The sequence below is a fragment of the Leishmania panamensis genome (genome assembly GCF_000755165.1).
Source record: "Leishmania panamensis strain MHOM/PA/94/PSC-1 chromosome 31 sequence".
In the NCBI taxonomy this organism is placed as follows: Eukaryota; Euglenozoa; class Kinetoplastea; order Trypanosomatida; family Trypanosomatidae; genus Leishmania; species Leishmania panamensis.
In genome coordinates this window covers 1,232,629-1,247,909 of record NC_025878.1, presented here as the reverse complement: position 1 = coordinate 1,247,909, position 15,281 = coordinate 1,232,629, and the positions used below count along the sequence as shown (strand labels likewise).

At 60.1% G+C, this 15,281-nt stretch overlaps 7 protein-coding genes across 7 annotated transcripts, besides 2 other annotated features; all 7 read left to right on the top strand.

Moving 5' to 3' along the window:
• Nucleotides 1-299: 299 nt before the first annotated feature.
• On the top strand, nucleotides 300-1,049 carry LPMP_312800 (hypothetical protein; the record flags this gene model as incomplete). Its single annotated transcript, XM_010703362.1, has 1 exon — nucleotides 300-1,049. The coding sequence occupies one exon, from the start codon at nucleotides 300-302 to the stop codon at nucleotides 1,047-1,049; it is 750 nt and encodes a 249-aa protein (XP_010701664.1).
• A 736-nt stretch (nucleotides 1,050-1,785) lies between these two features.
• On the top strand, nucleotides 1,786-3,087 carry LPMP_312790 (inositol polyphosphate 1-phosphatase, putative; the record flags this gene model as incomplete). Its single annotated transcript, XM_010703361.1, has 1 exon — nucleotides 1,786-3,087. One exon carries the CDS (start codon nucleotides 1,786-1,788, stop codon nucleotides 3,085-3,087), a length of 1,302 nt encoding a protein of 433 aa, XP_010701663.1.
• A 1,816-nt stretch (nucleotides 3,088-4,903) lies between these two features.
• Nucleotides 4,904-5,093: a repeat region.
• Nucleotides 5,094-5,381: 288 nt separating this feature from the next.
• Nucleotides 5,382-6,119, top strand: LPMP_312780 (hypothetical protein; the record flags this gene model as incomplete). Its single annotated transcript, XM_010703360.1, has 1 exon — nucleotides 5,382-6,119. One exon carries the CDS (start codon nucleotides 5,382-5,384, stop codon nucleotides 6,117-6,119), a length of 738 nt encoding a protein of 245 aa, XP_010701662.1.
• Nucleotides 6,120-6,592: 473 nt separating this feature from the next.
• Nucleotides 6,593-6,834: a repeat region.
• Nucleotides 6,835-7,322: 488 nt separating this feature from the next.
• On the top strand, nucleotides 7,323-7,571 carry LPMP_312770 (hypothetical protein; the record flags this gene model as incomplete). The annotated part of the gene is made up of 1 exon (XM_010703359.1): nucleotides 7,323-7,571. The coding sequence occupies one exon, from the start codon at nucleotides 7,323-7,325 to the stop codon at nucleotides 7,569-7,571; it is 249 nt and encodes an 82-aa protein (XP_010701661.1).
• A 589-nt stretch (nucleotides 7,572-8,160) lies between these two features.
• LPMP_312760 (nucleoporin (NUP54/57), putative) lies at nucleotides 8,161-9,549 on the top strand (the record flags this gene model as incomplete). Its single annotated transcript, XM_010703358.1, has 1 exon — nucleotides 8,161-9,549. The coding sequence occupies one exon, from the start codon at nucleotides 8,161-8,163 to the stop codon at nucleotides 9,547-9,549; it is 1,389 nt and encodes a 462-aa protein (XP_010701660.1).
• A 503-nt stretch (nucleotides 9,550-10,052) lies between these two features.
• On the top strand, nucleotides 10,053-13,769 carry LPMP_312750 (hypothetical protein; the record flags this gene model as incomplete). The annotated part of the gene is made up of 1 exon (XM_010703357.1): nucleotides 10,053-13,769. The coding sequence occupies one exon, from the start codon at nucleotides 10,053-10,055 to the stop codon at nucleotides 13,767-13,769; it is 3,717 nt and encodes a 1,238-aa protein (XP_010701659.1).
• A 603-nt stretch (nucleotides 13,770-14,372) lies between these two features.
• LPMP_312740 (aldehyde reductase, putative) lies at nucleotides 14,373-15,257 on the top strand (the record flags this gene model as incomplete). The annotated part of the gene is made up of 1 exon (XM_010703356.1): nucleotides 14,373-15,257. One exon carries the CDS (start codon nucleotides 14,373-14,375, stop codon nucleotides 15,255-15,257), a length of 885 nt encoding a protein of 294 aa, XP_010701658.1.
• Between the last annotated feature and the right edge of the window lie 24 nt (nucleotides 15,258-15,281).

Genomic DNA, 15,281 nt, shown 5'->3' with positions numbered 1-15,281 from the left:
AAAACCTGCAAGACAGTCTTGGCGAAGCCTCACCAGCATGTCAGCCTGATGGAGACGGAACAACTCACAACCTTCGCGGTCATCCCTCCCAAAATTTTAATGTATGTGATTTCTCACCGTCGTCGAGACTCGCTCTGTCTGCCCTTGTCCGCCAACCGTTCCCTCCTCCTCTGTATAGCTCTCTCTCTCTCTCGCTGGCTCTCTGCCCTGCGTGCACGCAGGCGCATACATACAATCCCCTCAAGGGGTACAGTGCCGTGCGAGTACGTCGCCCATCGAGCTCGCACGTGCACCACGAAATGAACGCGCTGGGTGGCCGCTGTCGTTCTGTGATTGTGCTCGTGAGCACCGCACTGCACAGGAGCCCAATACTGCATGAGGGATGCGGGGAGCATGTCGGCTGCGTCGTTGTCCCTTCCGAGCTCGCACCACCAGCAAAGAATATCGTCCATCATACGGAGCTCTTCTGCGAAGCGAACAACATTGGCTACCGAGTCGTGACGGTGTCGGCAATGGGAACAGAGATTCGTGAGATGATGAGTGCCATCACCACCGCGACAGACTGGCTTACTTATCCACTCACACTCATCGACTGCACTCCAGTGATGGCGGAGGCGTGTGTTGCCTCCCTGCTGACTTGGCTTCACGGGGCGTGCCCTTACGCGTCCACCAGGAAGGAGAGCACGACAGAGGCGCCGTACACACTGGTAGCTGTCCTGGACGTAGCGCGACAAGAGTCGTGCCCACCGCCTATTACTGTAAACTCCTCCGCGCGCGGCGATGCACTTGCATGGCTGCGACCAACGCCAAGCTACTACTCGGAGCTGATGGAGTCGGCCGGTTCTTTAGCACACGGCTGCGTTGTCTATCCAGTGCACATGTACTCCCGCTACCCTGTTCTTCGGGACCGTGGGCTGCGGGGAAAGTGGACTGACGGCGGTGCCACTGCGGCGGAGCCGCTGGCTGCGTGTGCAAATAAGTGCACCCTGAGCGCGTTGCTTCGGGAGCTGGCCTTCAAGGCTGGGCAGCTACCCAAGTACGGTGCGTAGTGCGTGCATGTGGATGTAGCCCGGCGATGACCGCTTCTTTGGCGGGTGCAGCCCGCGATTCAGCGAATGCCTCAGGTTGAGGTCCACGCACGGGTGGTTGACTCTACCCTCCTCTGCTGACACGTCGCAGCTTCCCTCTCCTTTCTGGTACTCCGTGTGTCTGTGGTTGAGTTTCATCAGGGCACATTACCAGGGCGAGGAGCGCATGGCTGCAGCGGAGAGCACAAATTTATTTTTTCCAACTCCTCCAAACTCGCCGGTGCGCTTTCACGTTTTCACTGCTGCCGCTCGTGTGGTGGCGCCGACCTACGGATGTCCCCCTCGCTGCCTCTCTCTTCTCCGTGCCCTCCAACGTCTGGCATCGCCAGCAGCGCTTCATGTCCAGCACCACAAGCCACGCGCTCGTACGCATTCCCTCCAGCCTCTCCTCGAGTCGGGTATATTCAAAGCATATTAGTGCAACTGCCCTGCTGCTCAAGGACTACCACGTCAACACCCCCCTCTTCTCTCACGTTCTGTCTCCCTTTTCTGTTTGTGGGGGACTGTGCAGACGCACGTGTGTGTCCTCCGCCTCCTCCCTCCCTGCCGTCCCAAACTCGAGCAGCACAGCCTATCGACCCCCCCCTCAGGAGCTGCACTTGCCATTTTTTATTCTTCGCCGAGACAACCCGCCTACACGCAGTTTTCAGACTGTGCGTAGCAGAATGGAAAGTTGCAGGAAGCTGTTAGCAGCCCCATGACATCAGTGAATGTGGCGAAGCTTTTAGCTGTTTGCGTCCGGGCATCACTGGCGGCGCAGCGCTATGTTATGCTGAGCCTTATAAAACTGCCAAATGCGGAGGCAAATATGACCCACGTGCACAGCGTATCACTAGCAACCTCTGCGGCGCATCCGTACACTGTGCTTGACCTTTCCGAGGCTGGCAAGGCGATTCTGATGGACTCCCTGCACCACGCCGTGAGTGTCGACGTCAAGTCGCACCTCGACCACAAAGAGGGCGACGCTGCCGATGATTTTGTTACCACGGCGGATATCCTCATTCAGGCTGTGGTGTTGCGTGCGCTGAGCGAGTCGTTCCCTGCATTCCCGTTCACGGTGGTTGGTGAAGAAGATCAGCCCAGCAGCGCTGTCGCCAAAGAGGTGGAGGCGTGCATGGCTACGCACTACAGGATCCTCGCAATGCCGTATGAGGCTGAGCTGTACGCAAGCATTCATGCGGGCGACGCATGCAACGTGGACGCTGAAGCTGCGGTTGTCCTGCACGCGGACTCCGACGAGGCAATGCGGCGTCGCCTCGGCATCTTCATTGACCCCATCGACGCCACGAACTGCTTTGTGACCGGGGCCTGGCAAGCCCCGATGACGCTCGTGGGAATCACGCTGGACGACGTTCCCATCGCTGGCGTCATGAACCGCATTTTCCACTACCCACTGACGTGCACCGACCACCCAGCCGTGACAGAGACGCCGGTAAAGTCGTGTGTGCCCGGTCTATCGGTCGTGCTGAACACACCGGCACTTGCGTCGCCGTTTGTGGTGTTTGACGGAGAGCTACTGCCGGGACCAATGCAGATCGAGCCGCAGCCGGAGTGCACTCGCAAGACAACGCTAGCCGTGTGTTGCTCGAGCACCACGAAGGAGTTATTTCTCCAGCGGCTGCTGACACAGCTAGAGCCCTGCAGCCCGGTGCATGCCCGTGGTGCGGGCTACAAGCAGTACCATCTGCTCAAGAAAATGCTGAAGGGACGCCATGTGCCGCACGAGGTCATCACCCCAGCCGACGTATTTGTGTGCCCACCAGCCACCATAAAGAAGTGGGACTGCTGTGCCCCGCACGCCTTCCTCTACACGTTCGGCGGCGACATTTTCGACCGGGATGGTGCGCCGCTTCGCTATCCGCTCATTGACGCCTGCGGTGCGGCAGTCTCCTCCTTGTCTGAGAGTTCTGTGCTGACGAACGGGCTTGTAGCGGTGACCCCGTACGCGAAGACTGAGGTGGCTCGACGTCTGGGATGGACGCCGACGCTCGTACAGTGAGCTAGTGGCGCGCGACGCACAGAGAACATGCTCAGCGGCCTTGGCAAGCAATAGCATCGTGGATCTTTTCTGAGGCCACTCGCACACACACACACACACACGCACACACCAACCACGTAGCAGCGGCGCTTCACTCTTTCGTTGTTGTGCTTTTCCGTCTCCAATTGTATTCTTTGCTTTTCATCTTGGCGCTGTTGTCTTCTTCATCCATCGGTGTCTAGGACGTGTGTGTGTGTGCGCGCATAGCGGCCGCATTGCCAGCAAATCAACTCCCATCCAGCAAAGGTGTTTCACACGGAGCGGGACTGGACCCCGGGGATGAGGGTAGTACTCAATACCCACCCCTTAGCGCTGGGGGTAGTTCCGTCCCTTGGGGAGTTCGGGTTCTTGTTTTCACTCGTGTGCGTGGCGCTGGTCGTCCCTATCGGCAGCGTGATGCTCCTCAGAACTGCTGTGTGACCATCCACGCTAAAGCTGCACTGCGTGTCTTCACTCCTCACTCCCCTCCGTCTGCCTCTCTTTCCACCGTTCCGCTTGATGAGAGTTGCATCTCACACCCCCATGTACTCCAACGCCGAAGAGAAAAAGCCAGAGCCCATTACGCAGTGACGCATCCGTTTCGCGACTTCCCCTACCCGCGATGCAACCGCGTGGGTGCGTCTAGGTTGGGGGCGCTGGCGGACTAGCTAGCCATGCTGACTCCTCTAGAGGTTCTCAAGCTCTACCTCCAGGCTACCCCTCGTGCCGAAGAGAAGACTGCTACAGTCATCACAGCACCGCACACGCCACGGCAACCACCGACGGTAAGGAAGTGCATGCGGCGCGTGTGCTGACACAAAGGTGGTCTTCGCAGGTTCTACCAAGGTGGCGTAGCGATGATGTAGTGTGAGATAGCCGGAGTCCCGCTGTTATGTGGCACGAACTCGTTTCGGCAACGAAGAATGGCGCTGAGTGATGGCTGTATGGGCTGCTTTAACCTGCGTGAAACGGCACTGTGCGGCAGTGCTTCCTACCTTGTGTACTTGGTGTGTTTCTACCTCGTTGACTCCCTCAAGACGAGTATCCACACGAAACGGAGCCAGTACCGTTGGTTCGACCTTTGGTAGGGAGTCATGCGAGCGCAATCACGCTTGCGCGGGGGCTGCATAGCCTCTACTCCGGCCTCGGGTTGGTGGTTGTCTGGTTCTTCCCCAACTATGCTCTTGCATTCTCTTACCCACCCCTGCATCTTGAGCAGGCTGGCCTTCAGCCATGGTGGGCGTGTGCACGAGGAGCTGTCAGTGCCCCCCCCCCCCGCCGTTGGAGTTTGTGCCTGTTGTTATTCCAGATGTCGGTGGTGGCTGCCCAATGCGCTCCCTTGTCAGGCGGCTTCCTCCCTCAGTGTAGTCATAGGGGACATTGTGCACCCCTTCTTGGCACGACGCCCCCTATTCACGGTGATGTGTAGACGGCGGTGGCGCGTTCATGGTTGAATCGCTTCCCCCCCTCTTCTTCTTACGCGCATGCATCTGCTCATCCTTGGATGCGTGAGATAAGCTCCCGCTTACCTCAAGGCAGCTGCCTCACGACTGGGAGAAAACGAGTACACACACACACACGCAATGATGTGAGTGTGCGCCCCCTCGCCAATCTTTACGTCACCGGCAGTTGTTGAGAGGCTTTCAAGGGCGGACGGAGAAGTAGTCAAGTCATTACGCGGGTAGACGTACGTAGGCAAACGACCGCTGTCCTCGCTTCTCTGCGCCGAAGTGTTTCGCAGCGTACCGCTATTCCTCTTTTTCTGCCATACTTGTCGCATCCTTCCGCGGAACGAGCCCCGCCTGGCGCCAGTCGTGCCGCACGTACCCGAAGAAGGAACGGGCAAAGACGAGAAACACCCGCTCGACGCATGACCCAATTTGACGACAGGGCACTTCATCCTAGACGACCAGCGTTTAGCCGTGGGGTAGCCCAGGGACATGTGTGAGCTGTAGTTGCGCGCGTCGAGTTGTTGACTTGTCCGTGGTGGGAGAACACGGAGAAGGAAAGGCCCTTCCACGATGTCTGTGCTTTCTTCCACGCCTCTATTGCCTGGGCTTTGTTCTCACCCGCAGCTGCATACATCACCACGCTAGAACGGCTCACCAGTGTCAAGAGCGCCATTTCTTCAGTTGCACCATACACGCACACGCACAGGCACACACACACACAGCGACCCCAACCTTTCCTCATTGCATCTTCATGGAGACGTGAGAGAAGAGAACTTGAGTCCACCCACCACCCTCCACTACAGCGCCCTACCCTACATTGCCTCCATGCCACCCGCATCGAACACGCCTGCGCGCGAGAAGGAGCAGCTGCACCGCAAGTTCTCCGCTGCTGCCAACGCCCTCGCTGATCTCTACCGTGAGTCCTCCAACTCCTACGAGGCGGGCTACCGCGACGCACTTCTCTTTGTGCAGCGCTACCTGCAAAGCATTTCCCCCATCACCGAGCGCAGGCTCCCTCCTTCCTCAGCCTTCTCCATGTGCGAGACAGTCAACGCGCAGCACATGGCTCAGTTCTTGCAGAATACAATCGCGGCGCGCCGTGAGCGCATGGCAGCGGTGCGTGGCATTCACTCACTGCGCCGACGCGGACGCGAGAACGAGCAAGAGAACAGCAGATTCGGTGACGCTTGTATGGTGAGTGACGACGGCGATGCCACGGAGAACGATATCCACGGAGAAGAACCGTACTTGACCTCGCAGCCATCCTCAGGGGTGACCACCGAGCCCCTGACGGATTTACCACTTCTCGCAGCATCTGGAGTGGTGAGCAGCGCCGCTTCCGATTTCTCTCGTGCCACTCTCGTTGTTGTGAATAGGGCGACACCTGCTTTGAATCGCGAGAGGGAGCACGTGGTATACTCGGATGGTATAGTGCCGGCGAGGCTGCCGTACCAGCCGCGCCGTCAGCGCCTCCGCATGGAGCGCGGTCAGAGTCACAACTCTCTGGGCGCTGCTAATGGGCATCCCCTCTCTGCGCCGCTCCGCATCGGAAGGAGAAATTGAGTGCGGAGAGGTAAAGTTTTGGCACAGGTACCTCGGCTACCGCACGAGCTCCGTGGCGCTTCTCGCTTCTGCCATATGACGCAGAGGTTTTTCCCCTGCTGTTTCACGACGCACGGCTCTCATTCTCCTTTCACTGTTTCTCTCACTCACGCAGTGTTGGGGTACCCTCTTCTCTTCTCAGTTCTCTTGTCCAGGGGAAGGGCGGTACTTCTCAACTGAGGGATCGACTTCAGTGGGTGACGCGCTGGGCGTACTTCCACTGCGATGGCAGGACTGTTCTCTTCTCCGCTGCGTCACACTGTCTTGTTGCTTCCTAATCACAGAGGCCATCGCCGTGCGCATCTGCCAACGTCGGCGTCTCCCTCAATGATCGTACGTTTGCCACTGTGTGCCTCGTGTACGGCGTTTCACTGACTCGCTCGCACCGTGCCCCTTCTCTGCCGTGCAACACACGAGCCCAACTACACTTCGTCCCCGACCTGACACGGGCCCCATCCGCGCGGTGCACCGCAGTGCTAGACACGCTCTACAGCAGTGCGCCGGGTCAGCTATCCGAGCACAGCCGCCACCCCATGCCCTGCATGTCGCCTCGCAGCCAGTCCCACTATGCCGGTCGCCACCGAGTACACCTCCCCCCCCCCCCAGCGTGGCCCAGGCTCCCAACGCCTGTAGGGAATGAGGGCCGGGTGGGATGCGCTCGAGTTCCGTGGGCATTTGACCGTGTCGCTGCCAGAGGTGGCCCGGTGCATTGGTTGATGTAGGGGGGGGGGACCGGCGTGGGTTCCGCACACGGGCCCGGTATGTGGTCCTGCGATGCCCGCATGCCACCGGGATGTCATACGTCATGGATGTATGGAGAAAGGCGAGTGATGGCGCTTTCCCTATCCCTTATGAGTTGTGCCCACCCCTCCGCCCTCTGGTGCGGGACCTGCTCGCCTTGGTGCTTGCACACACCATGCTGCCGTCTCTGCAGTGCGAGGTCTGCCCCACACGCAAGACCTGCCAGGCTAGCTGTCTCTGTGCCTCACGCTCTCTTGCTGTGCATCCCCCTTTCGCATATTATATCGCACCCCTCCTCTTCTCCGTCGCCACGACTACCGCCATCTCTCCACCACACTGTCGCACGGCAGTCACGTGGCCGAAAACACGCACAAAACATAACCCCCCCCCTCCCCCCAAAAAAAGGGCGCACTCCACGTGGTGATGTCCGATCAGGCACCCCCACCACTCCCTGTGGAACGCGCGAAGGAGAATCTCAACTATGAGGGCCGCGTGCGCGCCGAGAAGCACAAAGATGAACTTGTCATGAACTATACCGCCTACCTGGCAGCCCACCCGGAGATCACCCCTCTCCTACAGGACATTGTGCAGCACGTGCTGGTGCTGAAACCAGCGCGTCCACTGGAGGCCATGCGTGCATTTGTGCAGATGCGCTCCTCGAGCTCCGTGTAGGCGCGTGACGCTGTGCGGTTACCAGCGAAATCAGAACAGAGCGCAGTCGCTCTGTGCGTAACTCTGTGGATGTTGCGCTTGTGCCTCTCACTCACCCACACGCAGAGCCTCTTGGCTCCCACGTCACCTCTCTCCGTACCATTGTGGACATGTATCGTACTCGTGGACGTTCTTCAGGTGTGCACTGCGCTATCCATGTGACAGCCCAGCAAAGAAGAGACGAAGCAAAACACCGGGTCAGTGGGTATCTCTTCTCATCCTTGATTAAGCGCGGAACCGTGAGAGATGACTTCCGGGGCCCTTATCAGAACACCGCGTCACTCAACCCTTGGAGAGCCACAAAGGTGGTCATTGCTCCATAGCGAGCGGCCCTCTCTTCCCTTCCGTTGAGTGAGCCCCACCTGCCTCTCTCCACTCCACTCTGCGCCTTTCTCACACCTTTCCCTCGTCCCTTCCCTTCCCTTCCCTTCGTCGCCTACACGCACATGCGCATAGTCACATCGCGAGTGAGACGGTGTCGGTCGAATTCGCGCCTCTCGTCCTCTTTGCTGTTTTGTTTCTTTACGGTTTCGCTCACCTCTGCCGAGCCATGTTTGGTGCCACGGCACCTTCGACAGTCATCGGGGCCCCAGTCGCGGGCTTCGGTAAGGCGCCGGCGACGTTTGGCACCACCACCTTAACCGGCACGAACACAACGGCACCCACTGGCGGCGGCTTCGGCTCTAAGACAGGCACCTCGACCACGCCAGGCTTTGGCACCGCGTTTGCTGCCCCGATGAGCAGCGCCGCTCCTGTGTTTAGCGCCACACCAGCTGGGGGGGCGGCTGGCTTTGGTAGTGGCTCTGCATCAGGGACCACTGCCCCTGGTGGAGCTGCCGGTGTCGGCACGTGCGGCTTTAGAGCTGGCGGCGGTTTTGGGGCGAAGTCAGGAGGAGGTTTTGGCACCCACGCCACCTCTGGCTTCGGAGCGCCCGCAACGGCGGGCATCGGCTTTGGCTCAGGGGCAGCAGCACCGGCAGCGACTGGCGGTTGGGGCATGCAGCAGCCCAACCCCACCATGCAGCCCCAGGCACCCCAACAGCAGCAAGCGACTGTGCACCTGCTGCAGCCGACCGTCACGCTGCAGGACTTCACGCGGCAGAGCGCCCTCGCCAGCTATCTCGTCAAGCTGGACGAGTCCTACAACGCACTACACCCCAACTGCCACTTCAGGGCCTTTGTGTACAACACGTGCGGGGCGGGGCAGGCCATGGACGCGATTCAGAAGGAGCGCTACACAGCCTACCTTAACGGCGGTGGATGCAGTGATGAGGCCTACATGCAAGCTCTCCAAAAGAGCCCCGACCCCGGCCGCCTCTACCCCTCCCCCATCCACTTCTCCCAGGAGCTCCGGCGGCGAACTGAGAAGCAGCGGGAGGCGGTGAAGGTGCTGCAGAGGAAGGCAGCGGAGCTCCTGCAGGATGTCGACACGGTGGCGGGCATGGACGCCGCAAACGTGCGGCGGCAGCGCGAGGTGGAGCAGCAGGAAGTGATGCTGCTCCACCGATGGTACTCGCTTCTATGCAAAATGGAGCTGCTTCGTCGCCACGGCAGCTCATACGGCGAGGAAAGCTTGCTGAACAGCCGCGTCGAGCAGCTCCGCCAGCTATTGCGAGCGCCTGGTCGCTACAGTCAGTTGTTGGGTGAGCTGCGGCCGTTCCTGACGGAGGAGGCATCGCGTGTGGCAATGGTCGCCCAGCAGTCGGCAAACAAGTCGGAAGCGCGTCAACAGCAGCCTGGCTTCATCGGTGCCGCGCCGGCAGTGTGGCGAAGCGCAGACGGTCAGCCACTGCTGCGCTCCGAGGTGGATCCGTACATGATGAGGGACTGGATCCAGTTTACCAAGCAGATGCAGGACGGGATTGAGGCACTGGATGAGTTGCTCAAGACAGACCTAAAGGAGATGCAAGCGATCCGCAGTCGTGTGGAAGCTTCTTAGATGCGTGAGGGAGAGGAGTAGTGTCGGTTCACCATGTCGACACGGCGTTGGTGTTCTCTCGTTTGCCCTGTTCGGTGCCGCGTAGTCCTCAAAAAGTGAAAGACGCACCGCGACGGCGGTGCGGGCAAAGGCCCAAGTGAGAGTGGGCAGTGCACTCCTCACGTGCACACACGAGTGCGTTGGACCACTCGGGTATGTCTTCACCGCTTTTCTTATGTGTTGTGGCGTTGTGTCTGCCCTTGAGGGAAGAAGTAGACAATCAAGGGTCTCTATTCGTAGAAGCCAAATCCTTCTGCAGCGTCATGCACTGGGCGAGTGCCTTGGCACCCTTTCCCCTCACCAGCCCGCAGCACTTTTCCATCCTGCCTCTCCTTGCGCTTTGTTTTTCTCTTCTCCCCCCTCCTGCACGTGGGAACACAGCCCGCACGATTGCATAGCGTTGCTCTTCCGCTTCTCTTCCGTACGGCACACACAACACGAGGGGGGAGGGGGGCGGCGTCATCATGACGGACGGGGTGTGGCGCAACTTCCGTTTCTTCGACAGCGAGCCTCTTGCTGCTGCCGCCTCCTTGGCGGAGCTCAACGTGGTGTGCACGTGCTTTACTCCCACCTCACTCGTTGTGGGCGACTACGAAGGTCAAGTGTTCTTCCTCGACCGCCATCCTCCATCAACGACCGCCACGCCGGGGAGGTGGTGCTTTCAGGCTTACTCGGGCCCTGTCACGCACATTCGCTACTGCGCACTCCGCAACACCCTCGTCACGATCGGCAATGACGATGCGGTTAACAACACGGTGTTGAGAGTCTGGGACCTTGACCAGCTCGCATTGTTGTACTGCGGCCTTCTGGGCCCTCACCCAGTCGGAGCCTCAACATCCATTTCAGGAGCTGCCGCAGCCGATGCCTCTCTCCGATGGCGGCCACCCTGTCAGGAGCACCGTATTTTTCCCACCAGCAAAAGCGCGAGTGGCGGTGCTGCGAGTGTGCGCGCTTCAGGCGAAGAGGTCCCGCTGGTGCCGATTCTGCTCGATGAATGGAAGCAGCTGCAGTGCCACTTTAAGCCATCTGCCACCGGCGCAGTCATCTCTTCTCCCTCTCCCTCTGGGAGCTCCACCGGCAACGGATCCACGTCGCGTGCAGGGAAGGGTGACAGCAGCAGCGGTACCGATGTCGTCTCCTGCGGCACCATCCGCTCTAGCGTAGTGAGCTTCGATGTAGCACCCGATCTCTCGTGCGCCGCGATCGGGCTCGTCACACGCGACTGTGTCGTGCTGAAGGGCGATCTGGAGAAGGGGCGAGCAGTGCGGGCGTTGACGATCCGCAGCGGCCTCGCCCAAGGCGCCCTCACGTTTGTTGGTCTTCCCAACCCGCGGCTCGTGACGCTGCCGGAGAACAAAGGCGGCGGTGACGCAAGCGGCACAGGCGCCTTCTCATTTCTGACGGGGGGCGGCCCCCGTGTACTGACAGGTGCGGCGGCAGCGGGGGTACAGGTACTCTACACGGTCTACGACGATGTGGTCACGTGCTGGGCTTTGCGAGCAAACGGCAACTGGTCCGAATACCCGTGCCCCACTCCCGGCGGTGGTGCTCCACGTTTTGGAGCGGCGCTGACGTCGCATGGCGAGCTGCTCATGCTGAGCAGGCAGGCCGTGACACCTGCGGCAACTGGCAGCCTAGTTGTGCGTCTCGGCCCTGCTAGTGCAGCCTCCAGCGTTCCCGCGCCGTATGATCCGACGGTGAAGTCGTCAGTGCATACCATTCACGTCGACCACGTGCCGGGCCGTTGCTTCCTCCACACGCACCGCCAGTACCTCGCGCTGCTGGTGCAGCGCGACGGAAGGCCAGCGCAGTTTCAGCTGCAGTGCTTTGATCTCACTTATCGCATCCGTGGACTGAGTCGCCCGCAGGAGGCATACACGAACTGTGCCATGCTTCTGGCGGATGAAACAGACATGCTGGTACTGTTCCTCGACCCGGCGGCGCACACGCGGCAGCTCACGTTGCGCGGCGTGCAGCTGCGTGAGGCAGACACGCTGACGAAGCTGGAGCTTCTCTTCAGCAAGGAGTGCTACAGCATTGCGCAGCAACTGGTGCAGCGAATGGAAGGTGCGGACCCGACGCTGCAGCTGCGCATCCGCAAGCGCTACGGCGACTACCTCTATGGAAAAGGCAAGTTTGACGAGGCCATGGCCCAGTACGTGGATACCATTGGGCACCTGGAGTCCTCCTATGTCATTCAGCGCTACATGGGCAGTGCGCATATGGAGCAGCTCATCCGCTACCTGGAGGAGCTGCACAACCAGCAGCACAGTGCGCACACCAATATGGCACACACGACGCTGCTGCTCAAGTGTTACATCAAGCGCAAGGACGAAGCTCGACTCAAGGCGTTCATCCACCGCGACGACGTACGCTTTGAGGCTAAGAACGCGATCGAGGTCTGTAGAGAGGGCGGGTACGCTGAGGCGGCTCTGCACATCGCCGACCGCTACGCTGCCGTGTATGACTACGCACGCATTCGCTTGTACGACATGCACGAGCCCCTCGAGACGCTGGCGTATGTCCGTGCACTGGGGATCAGTGAGGCGGAGCAGACTTGCTTGCAGCTCGGCAGAGATCTTCTCATTACAGCGCCGCGGGCCACGACTGAGCTGTTGGTGGATTTGTGCGTGCACTGGAAGGGACCAGGACGGCGCCTAGTGGACGCACCTGCTGTTCCTGCGCTCGTGCCCGACGCTTCTCCTTTCCTGACTGGCATGGGAAGCGTGATGGGAAGCGAGTCGCAGCATCCTCACCACGCGAACGCGTCTGCGTTCTTGCACATCTTCGTCGACGCACCAGTGTGTCTCATGAACTTCCTTCGAGCGGTGGTGGAGAGTGGTGTGCTGGATGAGGATGACGTGGCCCCGGCACCGATGCAGGTGACTGTGGAAAGCAATGCAATCACGTCATCATCTCCTGCACCGCTCTCTCCCACAGCGACACCAAGCCTGCATGCGGTGCTCTACAACACGCTGTTGGAGCTTTACATGACTCGTGAGCTGAAGGACACGCTTCGACTTGTGCCCCACATAACTGCAGCAGATGGTGGTGGTGGTAGCGACACCCTTTCCTTCACAGAGGCACGTACTGGTGGTGTCCTTCGCACCAACGCGAGAGCTGAGTTCCCCTCGGAGCCGTATGAGCGACGGCTGGAGCAGGCACGGACGTTTTTGGAGGCCCACAGGGGCCGCTACGACCACTACCGAGCCCTGAGCCTCGCCCATCAACATCATTTTCAGGACGGCATTTTGTACCTTCTCCGCTCCCTTGGGCTCTCGGAGGAGATCCTCGGCTACTACAGCGCCAAGCTGAAGGACCCCAACACCACTCAGACTGAGAGGAACGAGGCGACCACGAAACTCTTCCAGGCGTGTCAGGACAGTCCAGCAGCCGACAGCAGCACGATCGCCATGTGGATGACGCTGCTCTCGCAGCTCATGCGCACCGCGAAGACGGAGTGGCTCGACGTTGTGAAGGTGTTGGACTACATCGAGGCCCACGACGCGCTATCACCGGTTGTGGTGCTGGAGATACTGAGCAGCAACTCTCAGAGCACTCTCGACCTGCGAACCGTACGAAACTACTGTCAGCGGTGCCTGCTGAAACAGACGCAGCAGCTGCAGAAGGTTCTGGCGCAGACGTCGCAGCAGCTCGGGGAGATGCAGCACATCAGGAAGCAGGTCGTCGCTCTGCAGACCTCGGCTGTCGTGTTTCAGGCTACCACGTGCGCCCACTGCCATCAGGCACTTGACACTCCCACGGTGTACTTTATGTGCAAGCACGCCTTTCACCACCGCTGTCTCTACACATCCACGGAGTGCAACGTGTGCGCCGCGGCTTATCGCCGCCAGCTGGACTCTATCAGGGAGGCTCTGGAACGGGAGACACAGGCGCACAGCCCGAGCAGCTTTACAGCGCAGTTCTTTCAGGATGTGAAGCGCGGCCACTGTGCGACGAAAGAAATGCCGGGGGCATCTGCAGGTCCGAACTGGAGCACACCGCAGGATGGCTTCGGCGTGCTGACGGACTACGTGGCTCGCGGTATCCTTGGCGCTGCACCGCCCTACAAAGACGCGGGACTCTTTGGCTACGGGCCACCAGTGCCGCCCTGCCCCGGTGGAGGTCGTCAGCGTAGACCGGAGGAAGTGGCCAGTGCGGACAACCTCGAGGTTTGGTAGGCGGAAATATCCGCATGTCGGCATGTCTGTTGTGTTGGCGCTCACGCAAGTTCAAGTGAGTTGGCGAGAGACGTGTCACCTCAGCAGCAGGCGGTGGGCAATGCTCCCTGGGCACTGAAGAAGGCCTCGGCCAATAGAGGAGACGAGCTGTCCCAGCGGCACAGAGAAATGCATCAGCCTGGGACTCCCTTCAGCTGCTGTCCTACACGGAAGTCGGCAGCCTCTCTTTGGTGGGGAACTCCTTCGAGTCTCCTTTCACACCTTGTCGAATTCCCTCATGCAGGACCGCAGCGCAGGTCGCGTGCCTACCGAACACCTCATGTAGCCCCTCTCCTTCTCCCCTACTGCCGCCACTGCTGATACGAAGGCTACTGACACCCATATCACCACAGCAGCTCTGTTACCAGCCAAACACTAGTGACTACCGGCACTGAATGGGAGTGGCAACGCCGTGCTGCCACCCGTCTTTCTTCTCCTTATCCGCTTAGTTGCCGTGGCGCGATTTACTACACAGCACAACGCAGTCAGCGACTTGAACGCTTCGGTTTTCTCTCTGCTGTATCGCACACACACACACACAGGCACGCGCGCAACTACTCATCCATGTCCTCACGCACTCAAGCTCAGATGGCGACTCCACGTGTGGTGCGCCTGCCCGATGGCACAACAGCTCCAGCGCTAGGACAGGGTGTGTGGATGATGGGTGACAACCCTGCGAAGCGCGCAGTCGAGCTGGCGGCGCTGCGAGCCGGTGTGGCAGCGGGCATGACGCTTATCGATACCGCAGAGATGTACGGCAACGGCCGCTCCGAGCGACTCGTGGCGGAGGCCATCAAAGAGACGCCGCGCGAGTCGCTCTTCGTGGTCTCGAAGGTGCTGCCACAGAATGCGTCCCGGGCGAACATCTTTCGGTGCTGCGATGCCTCCCTCCAGAACATCGGGACGGACTACCTGGACCTATACCTTCTGCACTGGCGCGGTGCTGTGCCGCTCTCCGAGACGGTGACGTGCCTGGAGGAGCTCGTCAAGAGCGGGAAGATCCGCCGCTGGGGTGTGTCGAACTTCGATGTGAACGACATGGAGGAGTTGTGGCGCGTCCCTGGCGGAGACAAGTGTGCCGTCAACCAGGTGCTGTACCACCTCGGCTCCCGTGGCATCGAGTACGACCTTATTCCGTGGCTAACGGCGCACAACGTGCCAGTGATGGCCTACTGCCCCATCGCCCAGGCTGGCGAGCTCAAGGCGGAGCTGTACAAGAGCGCAGTCGTGCAGAGCGTCGCAGCTCGCCACAGCGCCACCGTCGCCCAAGTGCTACTCGCCTTTGTGCTACGCAGCGGGCACGTTATCGCGATCCCCCGCTCCAGCAACCCGGCGCACACAAAGGAGAATGCAGAGGCAGGCAGCATTGAATTGACAGAGGAGGACATGGTGGAGCTGAACGCTGCGTTTCCCGCGCCCAAGTGCAAGACGCCTCTCGACATTGTGTGAGGAGGGTGCAGGGGAGGGTGCTTT